This window comes from Erinaceus europaeus, chromosome 9 (genome assembly GCF_950295315.1).
Source record: "Erinaceus europaeus chromosome 9, mEriEur2.1, whole genome shotgun sequence".
NCBI lineage: Eukaryota > Metazoa > Chordata > Mammalia > Eulipotyphla > Erinaceidae > Erinaceus > Erinaceus europaeus.
Window position 1 is genome coordinate 97,263,068 of NC_080170.1, and position 22,525 is coordinate 97,285,592.

A 22,525-nucleotide genomic window follows, 5' to 3' on the forward strand; every position below is an offset into this window, starting at 1 on the left:
ATAAAAATGTGGGTCTAGTTTTGTCTACAAGGTATTTATTACTGGTCTTTTAAAATAATATTTGCAAAAAAAAATATGGTGAGTACCAGAGGGTGACAGGAATGGTAATAGAGAAAGGCAGAGTGGGGTCAGTCTGACAATGGAACTGGAATTAGAACTTGAATGGTAAGAGTTTAACATATGAAAAAGTATGTACCAGTGCTCATGACATTTATAGTATATTATAAACTTAGAGAAAATTAGTACAATTTTTAAAACATGTTTACAGTAATGATACAGCTCATCCTCTAAAACTATAGAAATATCTAAGTGTGTATAGCTATACTTTTTGACAAAGGAAAAAAATGTATTTATTTCCAAACTCTATTAAATAAACAGGGTTGCTAGTTCCCATGCCCCTGCCCATGGTTTTTAAAAGAAAAACAGTTATCTTTTTCTTTATTTTCTGCTTTTAGGTCTTGTGACAATGGTCATTGTATTTTGAATGGAACACTTGGTACCGCTTCAGAAATGAAGAAATCCAACATCCCTGAGTTAGGCATATATTTAAAGGGTATGTATAAAACATATTTCTTCTCTGTCCTAGATATTAATAGTCAGAATTTTAAGGCAAAATTCCATGCCATTGTTGTACTTGAAAATACATTAAGATTTTGTGTTATCCTCTAGGAGATGTTTTTGAGTCAGCCTCTGTTCCAGTGCCATTACCACCTGCCAGGCCTCCAACTCGGGACAATCCAAAGCATGGTTCTTCACTCAACAGGACGCCCTCTGATTATGATCTTCTCATCCCTCCATTAGGTTGAAATCTTTAAAAAAAAATTTTTTTTCAAAGAATCCACACTGCCACTTATCTCAGTTAATACTGAATTATCAGAACTCAGAGTTCAGTGTACCACAGACTCACTGCATCATGAATTTGTTTGAATTAGACTGCATCCCTGGGTCCGAGTGGCCCCGAGTGATTAAATTTAGATAAATGAAGCAATAGTGTAAAAAGGTAGCCATCAGCCAGGATATTATCATGTGTCTTCATATACTAAGAAATACCGTATGAAAAACTTGTACCCCTAGGCACTTGTGTTAAAGTAGATTTGAAGTGCCCATCTAAGATTTTCTTTGACTCCTTAATATGTACATAATACTCTTAGCAAAAATGCCCCAGTTTTATTTAGCTAACTAAATTATGTAAAATTACACATTTTATTCTGGAGAGTTGAGAATAAATAACCTTAATCATATTCATTGCAACTACACAACATATCCAACATTTCTTCACAGCTTAATATCAATTACACTAATGATATGTATTTATAGGTGAGCATTTGTGTTGAGTTGACCATTATCAGGGCTTATTTTATTCTAAGAATCTTCTCACCTTGCTTTTAGAGGAAGACCATCAGAACTCTATAAGACTTCACAAGTACCATCACCATATGCAAAATGGTACATCTTATAAGGTTATCTGAATTGTTATTAAGCTATAAGAAATATGAAAATGAACCTATTCCCCCCCCCCACAGTTACACAAATGCAATGTTGTTTTTTTTTCTTCTGAGAAGTGCTTTATTCTCACCTATGTGATTTACAGGAGCCCTTTATCTTTCTTCTTTGCCTACAGTCTTTTTCTCTTCTTGCAAGCTGATTTTTTTACCTATTATCTGAAACCTCGTGATCTAAGCATGTTCCATGTGGTGATCTAGAGAGTCTATATTTTCATGTGTAGTTTTATGACTCAAACTGAATTTCGATTAAATTTGAATTAAGTAGCAGTCTATCACTAATGACTGTGTATTAGACAAAAAAGTAAATGATACAACCTGTCTTTTTTTTTTAATTCAAACTTCCTCTGGCTCGTGTGTGTGTGTGTGTGTGTGTGTGTGTGTGTGTGTGTGTGTGTGTGTGTGTGTGTGTATCATGCTTTTTTTTGTTGTTGCCAAGGCTTGACTTCGCCACTCTGGGTTAATGTTTTTCAGTAGAGATACTGAGACACAGGGAAGAGAGGGAAAGATACCATAGCACCATAACTTCCTTTAATGCAGTGGGACAGCAGGTCTCGAACCTGCATTATCTCATGCTTTTTGTTAATTATAGTAGTTAACTCTCGCCTAAAATACACCAACCTGGGAGTCGGGCAGTGGCGCAGTGGGTTAAGCACACGTGGCGCAAAGCGCAGGGACCGGCGTAAGGATCCCGGTTCGAGCCCCTGGCTCCCCACCTGCAGGGGAGTCACATCACAGGCGGTGAAGCAGGTCTGCAGGTGTCTATCTTTCTCTCCCCTCTCTCTCTGTCTTCCCCTCCTCTCTCCATTTTTCTCTCTGTCCTATCCAATAACAAAGCAACGTCAACAATGGCAATAATAGCCGCAACGAGGCTGCAACAACTAGGGCAACAAAAAGGGGGAAAAAATGGCCTCCAGGAGCAGTGTGGTGCAGGCACTGAGCCCAGCAATAACCCTGGAGGAAAAAAAAAAAATACACCAACCTTGCATTTGATGCATAAGTGCTTTTTAGTTCCTGGTAGCTGGACCAACCTGTTGTTGGCATCACCTTTCTGAATGCACCTTTCTTTTCTCTCAGAATGCATCTTTGTCAATATATTTGGAACATATTGAACTTTCCTTAGCTTTCTGCAACCTAAACTCCTTGAATTAGGGCCTTTTCCTATATCTATCTGTTGGTATGCATGAGACCCCTTCTGTTTCATTTGGTTTAAATCCCCCCTGCTTAACACTATTCTATTTATATAACCGCTGTTAACAAGCACCTCCCTCCAGGGCATTGGTTCAATCCCCAGTTTCATGATATGTTTTTGCTCCACCCCCCTCCTTGTCACACCCTGATCCCTTCTTTGTCACACTCTGATTTTCACCAGTCACTTTTCTCTCTATCCTCTCTATGTCACATCCTGTTTCTACCCTACTTGGGAAGTATATATAAAGACAGCATTGTGAGTTTTAGAGTACTTTACCTTGAGTTTAGCTTAGCTCGTCTTAGATTGTGCTGCGTCCTGCATGAATAAAGAGATACTGCCTACAGCTCAACTATGAGTCCCTGGTCGTCTGTTACCTGCCCCTGAAGCCAGCCCAGCGAAAACAACCTAACCCGTCGAAAACGACATATGGCGCCTACAACGTGGGACCAGACCTGCGCAACTCCCAGATAAGTGAAGACTTTGCCTACCTATGCACTATGGTCTTCTCTTTTACTTACGAAGAGGTTTGCCAAAGCCTATACTGTTTCATTATGAGACAGTTTCTCTGTCTCTGGAACATTTTACTCTGGGCCACACTTCGGTTCCCTGACTGGGAACTTTGGTTTCTTATGACCGGGATCATAGAGCTTGGGAGATGCACGGAGATTTCTCCTTGGACTTTCTGGATTCCCTCTCCCATGTTTCCTGAAGAAAAGGACTACATTTTGCTCCGGGCCACAATTTGGTTCTTTATGACCGTGATCGTAGACCTTGAGATATGCATGGGGATTTCCCCTGGGACTTTCTGGACTTCTTCTCACATGTTCCCCATGGAGAAGGACTACTCTAATTTGAAGAACATTCTAGAGTACCCTGGCAGTTCCCAAGTATGGAGACACGTGGTTAGTTCTACTCTCCTGATTGGATTCTTTCTTCGATGGGAAGACGCTTTTAAAAATGGGTGCCTGAAGCAATCCAGCAAGAACAGTCAGAAGCACCCTAAATGGAATTTCGAGGACCTTTTTGGACTAGGTCGCCCTCCAGGGATTCTTAATCCTACATGGTGAGATCTTGATAATCTGGTTCAAGTTGCGTTTCATAAGAGAATGATTTGAATGACTAAATTTTTGTTTGACATTGACTTAAAAAAAAAAAAATGCTAGACGCAGCCATGATTTCTAGAGACATCCAGAAACAATGCAAAAAGTTGTTTTTTTCTCCTTTGATTTCTCTTTTACGTCTTGACATAAATCTGAAACGTTTAATCCTGAAAACTGTATGAGTTACGGGTGGGGCAGATAGTGCAATGATTATGTTAATTATTCTCATGCCTGAGGCTTTTAACCGTGGTTCTTCTGTTTACCTTTCCACATTTTATTGAGTTTAAACTGTTTAAACAACCTCAAAATCATACTAGAAAAGACTTCCAATTATAATAGAGTTATCAATTATAGTAAACTTCTAATCTGCTACAAGTTTTGTTTGACAAGTAAGTGAATTTCAGCTGTCAAAGTCTTCACATGAAAAAACATCTACTCAAATAGAATTCCTGGAAATCCATTTGGATCCTGTTCTCTGGCATCGCCCCCAGAAACCAATGATGAGACCTGGCACGACCTGAAGAAACAGATTCACAGACTCCAAAGATCACTCTCTACAGAAAAGCAGAATTCAGGTGGCCGACATTCCCCATCGAGACAGACGTACAGCATTTCATCCTCTGACATTTTCTTCTGTGGTCAGCTACTTTGGACTGACACCTCCATCGGACTTACTGGTACACGCTGCTGTGTTTCTCAAAGACTAACTTCAGCCAATTGCCTTGAGACTTTATAGACCATGTTCCCTCGCCTGCAGGCTCTGTCCCAGAGGCAGAAAACTCCCCCTCCTTATTAGGTTATGCCCACAGAGGCATGAAGCGCCCCAAGAGGCAAGAGATGCCCACAGAGGCAGGAAACACCCTTTGAGGCAAGAGATGCCCCCAGAGGCATGAAGCGTTCCCAGAGGCAAGAAATGCCCTTTCGCCTGCTAGGCCTTGCCCTTTTAGGCAAGAAAAGCTCCCCTTGGCATCACACTGGTTATTGCTGTTCACCTATTTTGTTTTCCATGTCTTATGCCAGTTCTTTTGAAAACGCCTGTACGATATACGTTTCTGTTCACCCCACAATGGCCATTAGTTAAAAAGAAAGGGGGAATTGTTGGTATGCATGAGACCCCTTCTGTTTCATTTGGTTTAAATCCCCCCTGCTTAACACTATTCTATTTATATAACCGCTGTTAACAAGCACCTCCCTCCAGGGCATTGGTTCAATCCCCAGTTTCATGATATGTTTTTGCTCCACCCCCCTCCTTGTCACACCCTGATCCCTTCTTTGTCACACTCTGATTTTCACCAGTCACTTTTCTCTCTATCCTCTCTATGTCACATCCTGTTTCTACCCTACTTGGGAAGTATATATAAAGACAGCATTGTGAGTTTTAGAGTACTTTACCTTGAGTTTAGCTTAGCTTGTCTTAGATTGTGCTGCGTCCTGCATGAATAAAGAGATACTGCCTACAGCTCAACTATGAGTCCCTGGTCGTCTGTTACCTGCCCCTGAAGCCAGCCCAGCGAAAACAACCTAACCCGTCGAAAACGACATCTATCTATATATATATAATGCTATACATGTGCTTATTGTGGCACTTGACAAATGAGAACTGGGAACAAAGATTTAAATATGATAATGTAGCAGTTAGCTAAAGGATTGGCTGGTTGTAAAAGTCTCTCATACATCAAATGTTTTAAGCTAGAAGAATGATCATTAGAGAAAAACATTTGGATTAACTTTTTGCAGAACAAATTGAGTGAATGGTAAAAATCATTGTTCTTTAAATGTTCCTTTATGTTTAAAACAATACTTTTAAATAAATGAGTTTTGATTACTGGTAGATGTTGGTGTTTCTACCCCTTTTCATTCACAAAGAACTTGATTTAGCTTAGAAAATAGTACATTGAAATTTCATTTTAAGAATCAAGGCAGAATATGTATTTGAGTAGAATAGTAAGATATAGCAAAGGAAAAATAAGACATAATCGCATACTGCGATCTTCATAGTTAACTTAGAGCTGGGGAGTACACATGTAAGTAACTAGTTTGAGGGACTTCAAAAGGAAATTCTATATTTAACTTTTTTCTTCCCTTTGGAAATATAAATATATTTATTTATTACAGCTACATTTTTATGTATATTGTTGACAATGGGAAATTAGCATAAGTTAGTTAAAGAGGCTGAGTAATTTTCTAAGAGACATGAACTATTTTGTGACATTACATTTTTCTGTGCATATTGTGATTTTTTTTTTCTAACTAGACACTGAAGTTGTACTAAATGAAAAAGTTCTGTTTGGTTGTTAGCTATAATAATTTACTAAAACCTCCCTGTGTAATAATGTAAAAGTTGCAAGTAAATAATAAATTTGTCTTATAACCTGCAATGCTGATATTTAACAGAATGACCTGGGAGATGTGTATTTGTGTTTCTCTCCAAACTTAATTTTTTTTTTTTTTTTTTTTTTTTTTTGCCTTCTGGGTTATTGCTGGGGCTAGGGCCTGCAGTACAAATCCACTGCTCCATTTTTTCCCTCACTTTTTTTGCATAGGACAGAGAGAAATTGAGAGGAGGGGAGATAGAGAGGGAGAGAGAAAGATGCCTGCAGACCTGCTTCACAGCTTGCACGTGACCCCCCTTCAGGTGAGGAGCCAGGGGCTCAAACCAGAACCATGCACATCCTTGCATTTAGTACTATGAGTGTTTAACCCAGTGCTCTACCACCCATCAAATGATTAACTCCTGTTAGCAAGTCAGTGAATTGCTGGATAAACTAGCAGGTGTAGTTCTTAGTAAGCAGCAAGGAGAAACATCAATCATTACTTTTGGCTGATACAATGTGTTAGTTAATGAAGTTCTGTTGTTGATATCGACCTTCTTTTAATGCAGGTGAAGATGCTTTTGATGTCCTCCCACCATCCCTCCCACCTCCGCCACCTCCTGCGAGACACAGTCTCATTGAACATTCAAAACCTCCTGGCTCAGGCAGCCGACCATCCTCAGGACAGGACCTTTTCCTTCTTCCTTCAGGTAGGAGAAAGCCAAGGAGTAGGTTTCACTTAAAACAAACAAACAAAAAAATATTCTGTGCGTAAGCAGTAGTAATTACTTTCTGCCTTACTAATAGTGTCATTTCCTAGGTTAAGAAAATAGCAGATGTTGGAAAAGTTTGTTGTTGATTTGATGTTCAAAAAATTAAAACCTGGCAAGGGAGATACTATGATCACGAAGGTGGTTTTCCCTGGGCGAGGCTTATCCATTGCACTCCGGATGTGCTGACCCCTGCAATTTCCCCAAATGTCAGAAACTCGACGGCATAATTTGTAATAGTGGAGGACTGCATTGGCGCTCTCCCCTGACTGAAAAATTAATTAATTGATTAATTAATTAATAATTAAAATAAAAATTACAACAGCATAGAATTTGGAAAGTGGAGCCAGTCTAAATAACAACTTTTGCAGAAAACATCATTAAGAACCAGTGGGACTCTAGGCTGAGCAGTGGTGAGTTTGGGATAGCACACATATTGCAGTGTGCAGTGACTCTGGTTTAACAGTAGTAGTAATGATTCAACTGATAGCAGTGCACTCTGTATACTGATTCTCAGTGCACTGTTTTCGTCAGATAGTAAGGTCTTAGAATATTTCTATTCCTGGGAGTCCGGCGGTAGCACAGCCAGTTAAGCGCAGGTGGCACAAAGTGCAAGGACCAGTGTAAGGATCCCGGTTCGAGTCCCTGGCTCCCCACCTGCAGGGGTGTCTTCACAGGTAGTGAAGCAGGTCTGCAGGTTGTCTGTCTTTCTCTGTCCCTTTCTATCCTCCCCTCCTCTCTCCAATTTCTCTGTCCTATCCAACAATAATAACAACAATAAGGCAACAAAAGGGAATAAATAAATAAATATTTAAGAAAAGAATATTTCTATTCCTTAGCATCATAATTTCATTCAAAAATAGTTTGGTAAATCACAACATTAACAGTTAAGATTTTCTGAAATACACATACTTTTTTGTTACCATTTTAATTGTTTTGATCTTTTCAAGGTAACTTTGGTTTATTACACTTTCTGAAATACAATTTCATACTTACTCAAAATCTGTCTCCATCCTTATAACTCAGTCTTCCCTTTGTCCCCTAGACCTCTTTGGTTACTTTAACTCTGCAGTCCAAAATCATGCCTTTATTTGACTGCTTGTTTTCCATGTTCTTTTTAGCTACTCTCTGCAAGTGAGATCATCCTGTATTTTCATTGTTATAAGTTCATATTTGGTGGTAAGGAAATTTGTCAGGAAATCACTTCATCCCTTCTTCAAGAGCCTGAGTGAAAACCTAGCTAGAGTGGTGTTTTCTTCGGTTCTGGCTTGGTTTGGTTTTCATGGTTGTTTCTTTATTGCCACCAGGGTTATCACTAGGACTGGTCCTCTATGTTAAATCCAGAGAGAGAAATAGAGAGAGACCTATAGCACTGCTTCACCATTTGTGGTGCTTTCTCCCTGCAGGTGGGGATGGATAGAGGGTTTGTTTTTATTAGTGATTTAATAGTGACTTACAAAATTATAAGAGAATGATGTATAATTCCATACCATTCCAATCATCAGAGTTCTGTTTCCATCCCCCTCCAGAGGAAACTGCAATAGTTCTTCCAGGGTCACAGATATGAGTTCACTACCCCCATCTCCCTCTCCCTTTCCCTCTTCCCCCTTCTCTCTCCCCTCACCCCCCCCCCCCGTGTGTGTGTGTGTGTGTGTGTTTTATGTCCATTTTTAGTCTTTTCTACAGCTCTGCCTTCACTTCCTCTCTTAAGTCACACCTGCACCTATTACTACTTCCATGTGTCTTTCCTTTTTCCTCTTGTCTCCCAGAAAGTGAAACATAACCTGACTTCTTCTAGTCTTTTCCAAATTTTCTTCTTTCTGTGATGGCATAAAAACAAAGAGTCCTGGTGACAAATGTGTCTAATTCTAGTGCAATTGGGGTTCAGAGCTCATCTTCCCTAACACGTCCCCCACCCCCGGCTTCTGTAATTGCTTCTCTGCTGGACATGGAAATTAGCAAGTCAATCCATATATCCACGGGCTCTTCTTTTCTAAAAAAACAAAATATTTTTATTTTTGTTAGATAATGTCATAGGTCAAGAAGTTTTATTTCAGTTTACATAAGCGTTTCAGTATTATTTTTGCTATGTATTTAATACATCTTTCCATCTAAAGAACTATTAATAGAATATCCAAAGCAGTTTTTCAGCCTAAGAATTGAGCTTCATAAAATAATACTCTAAACAAAGGTTATTGCTAAATGTAAACTGACTGAACATTTTATTAACTGTTTTCACATTATTCAGTCTGAGAATTTGTAGACCCATGTAATAATAAATCTTTTCTGACATTGAGATTTGGTTTCCTTGAAGAAATATTCTTAAAAACAAAGGAAGACTATCTTAGAGACTCAGTTTTCTCGTGATACATATATATATATTGCCACAGCAGTCCTCAGCTCTGACTATGTTGGTACAGGGGATTGAACCTGGGACTTCTCGTGATATATTTAACACCTAACAAAACATACCCTTTTTTTCTTTTTAAATTTTTTTTTTAAATATTTATTTGATAGAGACAGCCAGAAATCGAAAGGGAAGGGAGAGATCCAGAGGGAGAGAGACAGAGAGACACCTGCAGCACTTATTCACTACTTGCAAAGTTTTCCCCTTGCAGGTGGCAACCAGGACTTGAACCTGAGTCCTCACACATTGGAATGTGTGTACTTAACCAGGTGCGCCACCACCTGGCCCCCCAACTTACCTTTTTACTGCAGTGTCCTGCACACTTAAATCTGTTCTACCTTCCCAACCTCATTCTGAAGTATCTTCACCATAGCAGTGGTTTTTAGTCTTGTGTTTCTGTAAGGGATTCCTACAGATTGAAGGATGAGAAGCAAAAGAAGGCCACAGCTCTGATAGTATATATTTTTATCTTTTCTATTTTAAACTTGCATGCAAGATTTCTTTTGGCAAAATAGTAAAGCCGACTGTTTGTCTGTTTCAGACAGGCTAGTCCTATCTTAACAAAACTGGAGTCCTCCCAATAAAGCTTTATACTTTTCTGTCTCCAAGCATAGGGTTGCCCTGCTAGCATATATCTGTTTTTTGTCTGCATTACAAAAAGGCAGTCCCTTTGAGCTGGCTGTTTGAAATAGGCAGCCCTCCCTCCACTTTGTGCCAGGTCCAGTGTTCAAGGAACCACGCCAAGGCTGTATTTAAGTGTGCTTATTCGCATAACAGTATGTCTTTGTGCAGTGCGTAAAATCACAGCATATTTGGCAACCTTCACTGTACCTTTCTTTCACTGTTTCTCTCACCTGGAATCTATTTTGAAGTTTCTTCCAACCTTATAGTCACAGTTAAACTGCAAAGGCAAAATTGACTTTATTAGAGACAAATAAAAATTTCCCTCTTGGATCCAGAAATGCAATTGCATACGTAAAATGCGAAGAAAACTTTGGTTAGTAGTTCTTGAAAAAGGATTGGGATGGGGGGGCAGGGTTGTTTGCTGCAACCTGTAAAGACCCACCATTATGGTGTGGCTGTTAAGGGAGCAACTGCCATTTGAGGGTTCCCCTTGAGTTCAAGTGAGTTGCAGAGACCATTGTGTTCAGGCAATGGGAGTAATGCAGTGGGTCTCAAATTGCGATTTTTCAGTTCAGCAGCGTCACTTGATAATTTGTTAAAATTGTGAGTCCTTGGAACCCACTCAAGATTTACTACATCAGAAGTTCTGGGAGCAGAACTGTTTTCCTAAACATTCCATGTGATTCAGATACATTTTCATGTTTGAGAAGCACTGGGTTAGGGCATTCCTGTAAGTGAAGCCAGACTAGTAAAGGGAGTTCAAGCCATACCACTTAAACTACAGTGGATTCAAGGGATTAAGGGCATAGTTAATGGAGCAGAGGAGACTTTGAATATATTTTATGGTATTGTTAATCAAAGTACCTGTGAATAAAAAATGAGTCTTCTGTATCTCTTCAGAAAGTAAAAGTAAAGCCCATGGGAAGAATTATTAAAAATGAAAACGACATTCATCATAAGCAGCAGCTTCCTAAAATTATTAAGAAACATACATGTCAGAGATCTTACATAATGGGGAATTTATGAACATAAGTTATATATAACAGGCAGCAAAGAGGGAAGCATTTTTGTTTCGCCTACATAACTTTTCAAATCCTTCCTAACAGTTAGATACTTTAATGATATTCTTTCAAAAATTTGTATGGATAGGGCCAGGCTTGGGTGCCCATGTAACATGTCCACAGGTGTCTCCCTCCCCTTTCCTGTCTTTATCCAATAAATTATTTTTTTAAATTTACAGATAAGTGATAAATGTTCCAGAGGATATATGCTACTATTTTAGCTGTTTGGTTTTATTTGCATTTTTCTACACTTGAGTCAATTTGAGTTTTAGTTCATTGGAGGAAAAATAAAATTTGGCAATAAATAGAGTAACTATTTGGTAGATTTCCTTCTTACATAGCATAATTTTGATTGATGGCAATCTTCCACTTTTATCATTAGAAAAAACTTTTATAGCCAGATTTTTCTTTTTATTATAATCTCTACAGCAAATAATAACTTGTTCATGTTCCTCTATACATAAATGCAGTAGTCATGTTTGACTTTTTAGAACAGATTAACCCATTGTGTTTACCCATTCACGTCTCCAACATCCATTACTATATAAATAGTACACTGCTTTAGACAGATGCGAAAAATGATTAAGTGTTGATCATAAAATAAGCTTTCTAATGCATTTTCCAAAGCTGTGATCTTTATAGAGAATTTCTGGAATGTTTTTCTTCCTCTAATTGACAGATAATTGTTTTAATTTTTAAATTATCTTTATTTTTAAGACCCCTTTTTTGATCCAGCAAGTGGCCAAGTTCCATTGCCTCCTGCCAGGAGATTACCAGGTGAAAATGGCAAGTCCAATAGAACATCACAAGACTATGATCAGCTTCCTTCATGTTCAGGTGAGCTGGCTAATAATAGTAATAATAATGTCTTAGATCTGTGCAAAAAGGAGTATACAGATTATACTCCTTTTTGCAGCAGTTTCTTTTTTTTGTTATGTAATTTAATGAGTACATCTAGCCTAAGAAAGTGTTTATCACCTTTGCTTATAAATCCTGTATTGAGCAGAATGCCTGAAAATTGCCTGGTAGAAAAGAAAAATAGCTCTTTGTTGTCTTTGATCAGTCAGTAGGAAAATCTATTCTCTTGTTTTCCTTATCTGATACTACAAATGGGAGAAATTTCTTATATCGTAAAATACTGTATTCTCTTTATTTCTCCAGTAAAGAAAGAAATCTTTTCAGAATTAATATTAGTGCCAAAATCATTTTTTATAGCTTATTTAGAGGTATTATGTGATAGTAAGTTGAAGGATGTATCAATTTTGTAAATACAGGACATACGTATAACCACTACAAGTAAAATGTTGGGGCCAGCAAGATCCTTCACTTGAATAGTGTATTTGCTTTGTCATGGGTACAACCAGGGTTGAGCTTTGCCCCTTCCACAATGAAGTAAGCTTCTGTGATAGTCTTATTAATGTTTTCAAACCTGGGTTCACGTTCTCTCAGTATTTTCGTATGACACCCTGAGGAACATGCTCTGGGCCTTATACATTACAGTGCTGCTGAGCTGCCTCTCCAGTCCACATTTCTGTTTGTAAAGAGAAATAAAAGGACCTTGTGCACAGCAGAGCTTGCTCTCTATTGAGTGAGTTCTCAGCACCAGCAACTTTTTTTTTTTTTGACTCCAGGGTTATTGCTGTGGCTTTGTGCCTGCACTATGAATCCACTGCTCACATTTGTCCCATTTTGTTGCCCTTGTTGTTGTTGTTGTTAATGTTATTGTTGCCATTGTTGTTGTGGGATAGGACAGAGAGAAATGGAGAGAGGAGGGGAAGACGGGGGAGAGAAAGATAGACATCTGCAGACCTGCTTCACTAACTGTGAAGTGACCCCCCTGCAGATAGGGAGCCGGGGGCTCGAACTGGGATCCTTAATCCGGTCCTTGCACTTTGCACCACCATGTGCGCTTAACCCGCTGCGCTACCACTCGGCCCCCTGCGCCAGCAACTTCTAACTAGTCCAAGACACAGATCTATCCATGCAAAGTCGTTGAAACACTACAGTTGTAAATGAGAGGGCAGATTTTCAGGTCAAGAGGAAAAATGGGGAAGTCAAGGAGAAAGTTACCTGACAACCTCTATATGAGAAAGAAGCAAATCCCCTAAGGAAAATACCATTTGGGGGGAAACAGCATGACTAATTTAGAATGATATATTCAGTATCTGGATTAAAAAACAAACTCAAGTTAGGAAAAGAGTTGTGATGAAAATGCTATATTTTCACAATCTTTTCCAATTTGTTCCATAATATATGAGCTTTATAGAGCTCAGAGGAACATCATTCTCATATGGTAGGACTTAAGTTAGCTTTATACTAGAAATTTCAAGGAAGAACTTTGCGTCACAAATTGTATTGTAATAACCCAAAGTAGCATTTATCAGAAGCCTAAACTGGCTTTTCCTGGAGGGATAAAATAGTCATGGCTATTACTCTAAGGACCTCAATTGCTATAACATTAAATATTTTAACCTTATCCCCAAAATAATACTTTTTGCCAACAAACTATTTGCTTATCTAAAGTTCACAAGGCTACACTGTTGTTTTAGGGTTTATTTACCTCACCATCAGAGGGACTGGATTTACCTCCTTAATTAGGATTCTAATAAATTTTGCTTTCCAGTAGTGGGTTTTTTTGTTTGTTTTTGGTTTTGGCTTGGTTTGGTTTCGATTTTGGTTTTTTGACCAGAGCACCACACAACTCCAGCTATTGATGCTTCTAGGGATCAAACCAGGGATCTCTTGTATGCCTGCACGCTACTGCTGCACTATTTTTCTAGCCTCTGAAGTAGGGTTTTCGTTAAGGTTTTTATTGTTGTTGCTGTTGTCTTCTTGTACTAGGAGGTTGATGGATTACAGTATAGAGTTAACATGGGTACAATTTTCATCTCCCTATAGTAGGTATATGCAAAACCTTCTTGCCTCAGACTTGGATCCTTTTCCACCATTACTCACAAGTACCCTAAACCTTCTTGACCCCCTCCTTTCCAAGACTCCTTTGTTTTCATATGATACACCAAAGCCAAGTCTAAGTTTTACATAGTATTTTCCTTTCTTTCCATGTTTCTTACGTTTCACCTGAGTGAGACCATTCCTATTCATCCTTATTTTGGCTTGGCTCAGTTAACATGATTCTTTCAAATTCCATCCAAGATGAAACAAAGGGAAAGACTTCATTTTTAGCATCTCAGTAGTATTCTGTTGTATATCTTAGCCACGAATCTGCTGTTGGACATCTAGTTCTTAGTTTGCTTGTTTGTTTTTTTTTTTTTTAGGTTTATTTAGAACCAGAGCATTACTGTGGTATTTGCAATACCAAGGATCTAACATGAGACTTCATGCTTATGAATCCAAAGTTTTATCCATTACCCCACTTGCGAGGCTACCATTAAGATATTTTTTGAAATTGAAATTCATTAGGTATCTATTGCAAACGATGAGAAATTGTACCCCTATGACAACTACTGTCTTGTAAATTATCATTTCCCTAATAAAATGAAAATAAATGTTGAAATTAATATTCTTTTGACTTTTATGGTGACCTAAATAATAGTGACTTGTTTATAAATTTTCCATGAAATTAATATTCTAAAAAAATGTTAATACAGTAATAATATAACATCAATTTTAATATATTTTCTCTAAAAAGGATGTATGCATATATGTATACCTATACAATGAGGCTTCCAGGGCCGTAGTGCAGCTGTTAAGTACTAGACTTTAGTGCCTAATGGCCTGGGTTCAGTTACTGGTGCCATAAACCAGGGCTGAACAGTACTCTGGTGGAACAAAACAAACCAGCAGAAAACATCTTCCAAATGCTTTATTATTCCAAAATTTTCTCTTTTTTAACATTTTTTATATTTATTTATTCCCTTTGTTGCCCTTGTTGTTTCTTTTTTATTGTTGTAGTTACTATTGTTGTCATCATTGTTGGATAGGATAGAGAGAAATGGAGAGAGGAAGGGAAGACAGGGGGGTGAGAAAGAGAGACACCTGCAGACCTGCTTCACCACCTGTGAAGCAACTCCCCTACAGGTGGGGAGCCAGGGGATTGAACAGGGACCCTTATGCCTGTCCTTGCACTTCATGCCACCTGCGCTTTACCCACTGCACTACCTACCGCCTGACTCCCCCCAAATTTTCTTCTTAGATTTTTAGTTAATCAGAAATAAAGATTCTACTAGCCAGCATTAATTTCACATACCTGCATATGGGATAAACATTTTCTGCTTATTTCATGTGGACACTCTATTCACATGATGCTATGTCTATACTAGCTACATGTGAGGTTTTTTTTTTTTTTTTTCCAAGTTTGGTTTGCTGTTCTTGTAAGATGTTTGTACAACTGTTTGAATCAACTGCCTTAAAAAGCCTTGGGAGTTCAGTGTATTGTAGAAAGACATATTGATTGAGATACGTGCAGCATTTGCTCTTTAGATTTTTCATATTTGGGGAATTTAACACTTGAAATAATGCCAGAATTTTAGAATGTGACTTGGATTAAATGTGTTGAGGTCATATTGCCAGATACATTAGCATGAATGGATTGATTTCAATAGCCCTATTCTTTACTAGCTTAAAAGTGATCAAATGTTGAAAGACGAAATATATCTTATCTCTTTTTAAATCTTAATTGGCAGTCATCACTTCATACTAAGATAGGAATTGCCATTGGTGATATTTAAGATAAACTATGCTTTTAATTTTTTGTTGGTATTTTGACAAAAGAAAATAGTGTTGTACAGTTTTTAGCTGCTTTCAGTGCTTTTCTTTATATACAACTTTAATTTTAAAACCCTAGAATCTTTTTTTTCCCCTCCATATAATTCAAATGCTATTTCTTCTATAGCCACTTTCTGGATGTATTTAGAAAAATATGTTAGAACTTCAGGCATAATTATCATGATAATCTGCCATAGTGTACATGAAAATTACTCACTGATTAGTGAAAATAATGCATTCAAATATATCCTTTAAAATTGCATCAGTACTGCTGGCACTTCAAGTTTAAAACATAAATTTCAAGATGAATTGATGCAACTCAGGAGTAGAAAAACAAAGATGTAATGATGGTGTAATTAAGATTGTTTGCCTGTATCAGTTCAGTGTATATTATTTGTGCTTTTTTATCTTTAGTTGTGGATATTGGAATTAAAGAAACTTGAAGTGCATATACTACATTGAAGTACTATACTGAGCTTTCAGTAGCATCAGAGATTGCACATAATAATCATTTTATAAGTTAAGCACTATGATTTAAATATCTAAGCATTTTAGATAGACATAGATGTGATTTAATCTAAGTATATTTTATCTACATAGTCATTCAGCATTAAGCATCAAAATAAGACATATTTTGGGTATATATATATAGTTATATTACATAGAGACATTTTATTCCTCACAGCTAGTCTGATAGGTATTATTTATTTCAATTTATAGAGGAAGCTAAGTCGCCAGAAAATTTAGTAATTTACTCAAGGTTCACAACTATGACAAGATTCCTTTTGTCCACATTCTTGCCACCACTTATTTAACTTTTTGATAGTAACCATTCTGATAGATGTGCGGCCAAATTTTAGTTATTATCTGCATTTCCCTAGTAGCAGACAATGAAGATTATCATTTATCTGTTGACAGTCTGCTTGTCTTTTTTGCTAATTTGATAAAGTAGAATCTCATATGTACTGTTGATCCATTTCTTTCTCTTTTTTTTGATCCATTTCTTAAAGTATATGTCTCTTGATATCAAGTTGTAATGAGCTATAGATTTTGAATATTAGCCCCTTCTTTCACAAATGGTTTGCAAATATCTTTTCCTACTTAGTAGGCTGGAATTTTGTTTGTTTTAATGGTGGTTTCTTCACAATGTAGTTAAAGTTCTAAATAAATATTAAGACTTCACAGCCAGTTATGCTAATGTATGCTAGTGTTTATGTGTGGCTGTTGCTTTTTTAAAATTAATTTTAATTTGAGAGATTTAACACATCCTCTCACACTGACCAGTGGATATTTAATAAGGTTTAACACTTTTGTTTCTCTAAAAATAAATTATGCTTTTATTATTATTTCCTGAAATCCCTGGGAAAGTTGGCAACAGAGATAGGAATAATAGTCTATCAGCATTTTGAGTCTGTCTTTACCTCCTTATTTACAGAAATGTTCTATTTGAATTTAAGTTTGGTATTTGCTAGTGGCCTACACTGAAAGATTAATGCTGATATCTACATAGTCTTAAAAATCCACAATTATTAAGTATAAAATTGATAAACCACCAAATATATTGGGAATCTACATGAGTGACCAGTAATTTGCCCTTAGTTAAGATTAATCTCCATTCATGGGAACTGATACTAATGGTTTCACTTTTAAGAAACTGTTGTGATAAGGGGGGCTGACCAGGAAGCCAATTCTCTGCTGCTAATGTTTCTGCTGATTTTACTTCTTCTTAAGCAAAACTCTTCACATTAGGATGTGGATGAATTGTTTGAGGGAAGCACTGAGTCTGTTCAGCCTACTAAAAGTAAATTTGAATCATCTACTAATTTTTGGGCCCCCACCCTAGCATCAGTAAGGTATTATTTTACAGCACAGTTGACTTGAAAATCAAAAACAAAGACACATTACCAAGTATTTTTCTAGATCTGTATTGCTTTGACAGGAGTAGGGAAGAAGATGGGATGGAGAATGTTCTGCCAGATTATTTACAAGATGTAGCAGGAAAGGAAGGAAGGACTTTATTGACAAAGTGGAAGCCATTCTTTTTTATACAGTTCTTTTGGTTTGTTTTCTGTTTGCTTTATACAGCTTGTTTCATAAATATATGGGACTGGAGATGAATCTCTGTTAATTCTCAAATTTCCAACATTCCTTATCTCAGGTTTCTGATATTCAGAATGTAAACAATACAATTGTACCCTATACTAGTAAGTAAAAAGGAAATGTTATTTATAAAGGTAATGAGATATGGTATTTTTTATCATATTGCTTAAATATTCTTTCTCTAAAAATCTACACAGATGGTTCACAAGCACCAGCAAGACCTCCTAAACCACGACCTCGCAGGACTGCACCAGAAATTCACCACAGAAAGCCCCAAGGGCCTGAGGCAGCATTGGAAAATGTTGATGCGAAAATTGCAAAACTCATGGGAGAGGGTTATGCCTTTGAAGAAGTAAAGAGAGCCTTAGAGATAGCCCAGAATAATGTTGAAGTGGCCCGTAGCATCCTCCGAGAATTTGCCTTCCCCCCTCCAGTCTCTCCACGTCTAAATCTATAGCAGCCAGCCGAACTATCATCACCAAAATGGAAGAGAAAATGCTGAATATGCCAGAAGTGTGGAAAGGAGAAGAGTGAGACGGAATTTAAGAGAGAAGATGTCTCCACCTCGCCTCTTGTGGCATGTTGAGAAGGGCCTGAGTGCTGCTTCCCTGAAGACAAGCGCTTGCTCAGGATGTTGGCAGCTGGGCTTTCTTATTTTTGCTAGCCATACTTTTAAATCAGGGTTGAACTGACAAAAATAATTTAAAGACGTTTACTTCCCTTGAACTTTAAATCTGTGAAATGCTTTTCCTTGTTTACAAGTGGCAGGTTTTGTTTCAAGTTTTTTTTTTTTTTTTTTTTTTTGATCCCTGTACTGTGTTCTTGATGGACCCTTTGTAGAGTGGTCAGGTCTGCTGTAACATTTCCCACCAACTTCCTTGCTGTCCACATCAGTAACTATGACGTATGTTCATTTTGATCTCACCTATGACATCCCCAACAGTGGCCAGGTCCTATCCCATTTCTCTTAGTTTTTAAAATGCTTTAAACATATCAGACTAATGGAAACAAAAAGAAAAGAAAAGTGTGGCCTTCACTACTGAGTCTTTCTTCTTTAGAAACCATTGCTGTGGAGAGATGGAGGAAAATCTGAATGTATAAAACTTTTTTTTTTTTTTTTTTTTTTTTTTGGCTAACGAACTGTCTCTCATAAGGAGTTTTCATATAATACAGAGGAGCTTTCTTTTTTTTAGTGTAAGTTTTGTGAGCTTTAATTTTCCATATTCTCATCCCAGGGGTGTCACGTCTCTGTAAAACCTTAAAATATTAGAAAGCAACTACTGCAGATATGGGAGAAATATACTTGCACACAACAATACTGTATTAAAGTTACATAATAAGGTTTCTGATATTTATTGCCTGCATTACTTTGAGGCATGTTGTTGAATAAGAGAACCATCTCCCAGAAATAAATTACTTTTGGATAAAATTATGGTCATACCCTTCCAAAAGTGGAACAGAGTTTATTTCCTATTTGAATTATTATACTCTGGTACCTAACAGGCTTAGGAACCAGCTCATATTGCAGTGGAAACATTAAATCTTTGATGCACTGTTAAGTGCTAATGCTACTGTGGCAGTGTTTTCTGCAAAGTTCTTAGTAATTTTCTTTCTGCAGTCAAATCAGAGTTCATATGTGATTTGTGGATCTACTCTTTCATTGCTCCACCCAGTCAAATAAAATAAATTATATAGTTTGCCCAGTTTTTTTTTCTTCAAAATGGAGACTGATTCTTCAGAAACTGTTACCGATATTAATTTACAATATTTACTGAGCATCTATTATGTGCTCATCATTGCTAGGCACTGTGTTTCAAAGCACAAACTATTGCTAATTATCTCCAATATATATATATATATATATATATATTTTTTTTTTTTTTTTTTTACCCAGCATTTTCTTGCCAAATCCTGAAAGATTTCCACAAGAAAGTCAGAATTTTGGGGCATTTTTTTTCATACCTCCTAATGAGAAATTAGTGGGAAAATGAGACATAAGCTAGTCTGTAAAATTCTTCAACCATAGAAGTTTTCTATATGTAGGCCTATGGGTTTGTACACATTGCTGGCACTTCATTCATAATTTCAAGTATAGTGCATGTAAAAAGATGTCTCTCTTCAGGAATTCAAAGGACATGACCAGACATCTAACAGAGCCAAGACTCAGCTTATGGCCAGGCTGACCTGAAAAGCACATAGACATGTTTTTTTGTTTGTTTGTTTTGCATAGTGGCATTTCCTTTCCTGACATAATAGGAGTACATGAGTCACAGGACTTGAAGAGTTTGTGTTCCTATGTCATTGATAGTTTTTCAAGGTGATTCTAAGCTGGTTGGTGTCCCTAGAGTGGATTTTTTAAAGTTGCCTTAGAGAGTCTTATGAGTAGCTATGCAGTTTTGTTCTTTTTTCTTTTTTTTTTTTAGTTTTAAAAATGCATCATCTAATTCTCCATTGCTTCATGAATGCATGCTATCTCATGATTTACCCTTGTTTATGTCACATTGGAATAGCACTGTATATTTTGTTTTTGTATGATTTGATGATCATATGTTCAGTCCAAAAACCAAAAGTTGCCCCTTCATTTGTGATAACGTTGCTCTAAAATTAGGGAATGATGTGAAATACGAATCCTGTAACATAATATATTCTCACGAAAATTTTTGCTGAGAATTAAAAAAGATAACAGTAAACTTAAAAATCTTACTTTGCAAAGAATATTTGCTAGCCTCCTCCAAATGCTGCACATTATACTTAACAGCAGTCATTACTTTTGTTATAAAAGACTGAATCTAAGATTTGTATAGAATGGAATGGAAAGAGGGAAATTTTCTATCAAACACTCATGAAAGACCCATTGCTACCTATGACCTAACAAACACAGACATTTTTGAGGAAATAAATTGAAATATATATATATTTATATTAAAAAATAATACCTATTAATTATTAGAAATACCCAGACATGATTCCACTGTGATCCATAAAGAAACATTCCTTCCATTTCTTGAGACTTGGTGATATGATTATTTTTAACCTGGCATACCACAGAATTCAAATCTATTCAGATCACAGCCAGTGTTAACCTATATTGTTCCTAGCTCCTATCATATTTTGGGGATAGAAGTACTTATCCTCACTGATGGCTAATAAATTAATCTCCATAGTCTTTTTCCTTTTACTTTATATAATATCCTGGCCAATTTTTCTAGAATTGAATCGGAATAGTACTTGTGGTTAATCTGATCACCCTTCCACAAAGATCCTATTTAACCCTTCCCTACCTGCTGTCCCTTCCCACATTACAAATAGTCTCAGTAGTAGAGCCCAAGTAAACTTCAAAGGCCCAGGACCCACTTATTAATATTTCACACATAAGAACACTTGCAAAAATTCTTCATAATGTGAACTTTTTTAAATTCTTGGTTCCAGAAACATTTCCTACAGTTTGGACATTATTTTTCCTCTCTTATTTTCAACTTGAAGCTTTAATTTGCACTGAACTATCTAACCTAGTTCAATTTTTACTTTTTATTTTCCTTAATGGAACATATTTGAAACAAGCTGCAGTATGTTTTCAACAATACAGGTACTGCCTACTGACCTGTAATTTTAGTGCTTCTAGGAAAAGTTTCCAGAAAAGAAAGAGTGAAGGGTTTTCTTCTCAATTACTATTTTATTTTAATGCCTTTTTTAAACCTGTCTAATGTGGCAAAGTAGTTATGTGTTTAATTAATTTATATTCATTCTTTTTCAATTCTGGTTATTATATAAACTCAAGTATGTTATCTGTTCTTTTAAGGTATTTTATAAAATGGATGTTAACAAAATCAGACTTGGTATTTTATTTTTACAAATGAATATGGATTATTTCTGAGCATTTCTATATTGTAATTTTTGTCTTTATGTTAAGTAAAAGTAACTTCATGTAAGAGCTAACTGGACAGATTTTGTCCAATGGAGTAGTACAAATTTTCCATCCTAAATGATTTGCTGGCATACCAAAGCTACAGAATTTTCTAGTACTCATATAGTAACTTGTCTTAGAACTGAAAATCAAAGTTACATTAAGATTCAAGTAACTAACACAATATCTAGGAAAAACTGAAGAAGGCCTTGATGTCATGCTATATAAGTGAGAATTCCTAATCAGCAATAACATTTGTTCACTAAATTCTTGAATTTTCTAGTCATTAACAAATGACTCATCACTAATGGGGAGAGAATAATGCAGATGAAAAGTGTTGATAACTGCTTTTCTATCGAGAACGATAGCATTCTGGTACATGACAGGTTATATGCATAGTAATAATCATACCTACAAGCAAATACTCTTAAATGAGAGAGAAGAATACCAGTAACATGTGCCGGGATAGCGTGAGGGTACTTCTTCCTGAGCTAGTGCTCTCTGGCTTGGAGAGAACTCAACTGGAGCCGATCTAGGCTGCTGCGTGGGAGAGGGATCAGGAACTCGTGCCGCACTAACTTCCGCAGGAGATACACTCTGGAACTCTCGGAGCCGGAAAGCAATTTCCAGGTGTCTTTAATCAGAAGAGCAGCTGTTTTTATACTCTCCAAGTAGGGTGGAAACAGGATGTGATATAGAGAGGGTGGAGAGAAAAGTGACTGGTGAAAATCAGAGTGTGACAAGGAGGGGGCGGAACAGGCAAGAATCCTATCACTGAACCACCAATGCCCTGGAGTGCTTTATGTAAAAGTGATTTATGTAAATAGA

The 22,525-nt window shown here is 36.9% G+C and overlaps 1 protein-coding gene and 1 non-coding gene across 7 annotated transcripts in view; both read left to right on the forward strand.

Moving 5' to 3' along the window:
- Positions 1–21,668, forward strand: part of CBLB (Cbl proto-oncogene B) — a 242,330-nt gene extending 220,662 nt beyond the window's left edge. For 3 of the 6 annotated variants that reach the window (XM_060198429.1, XM_060198428.1, XM_060198433.1), the window contains 6 exons: positions 456–553; positions 670–801; positions 1,390–1,446; positions 6,676–6,816; positions 11,686–11,805; positions 17,991–21,668. In XM_060198429.1, coding sequence (XP_060054412.1) covers positions 456–553; positions 670–801; positions 1,390–1,446; positions 6,676–6,816; positions 11,686–11,805; positions 17,991–18,250 — 808 coding nt within the window. In that variant the 3' untranslated portion in view covers positions 18,251–21,668. Of the gene's footprint in view, positions 1–455; positions 554–669; positions 802–1,389; positions 1,461–6,675; positions 6,817–11,685; positions 11,806–17,990 lie in introns of all 6 variants that reach the window. The other 3 variants (XM_060198431.1, XM_060198430.1, XM_060198432.1) reach the window with 3 other exon arrangements.
- Positions 6,981–7,144, forward strand: LOC132540516 (U1 spliceosomal RNA). Its single transcript, XR_009551726.1, has one exon. It is a non-coding gene; the product is annotated as a U1 spliceosomal RNA (small nuclear RNA).
- Positions 21,669–22,525: the final 857 nt, after the last annotated feature.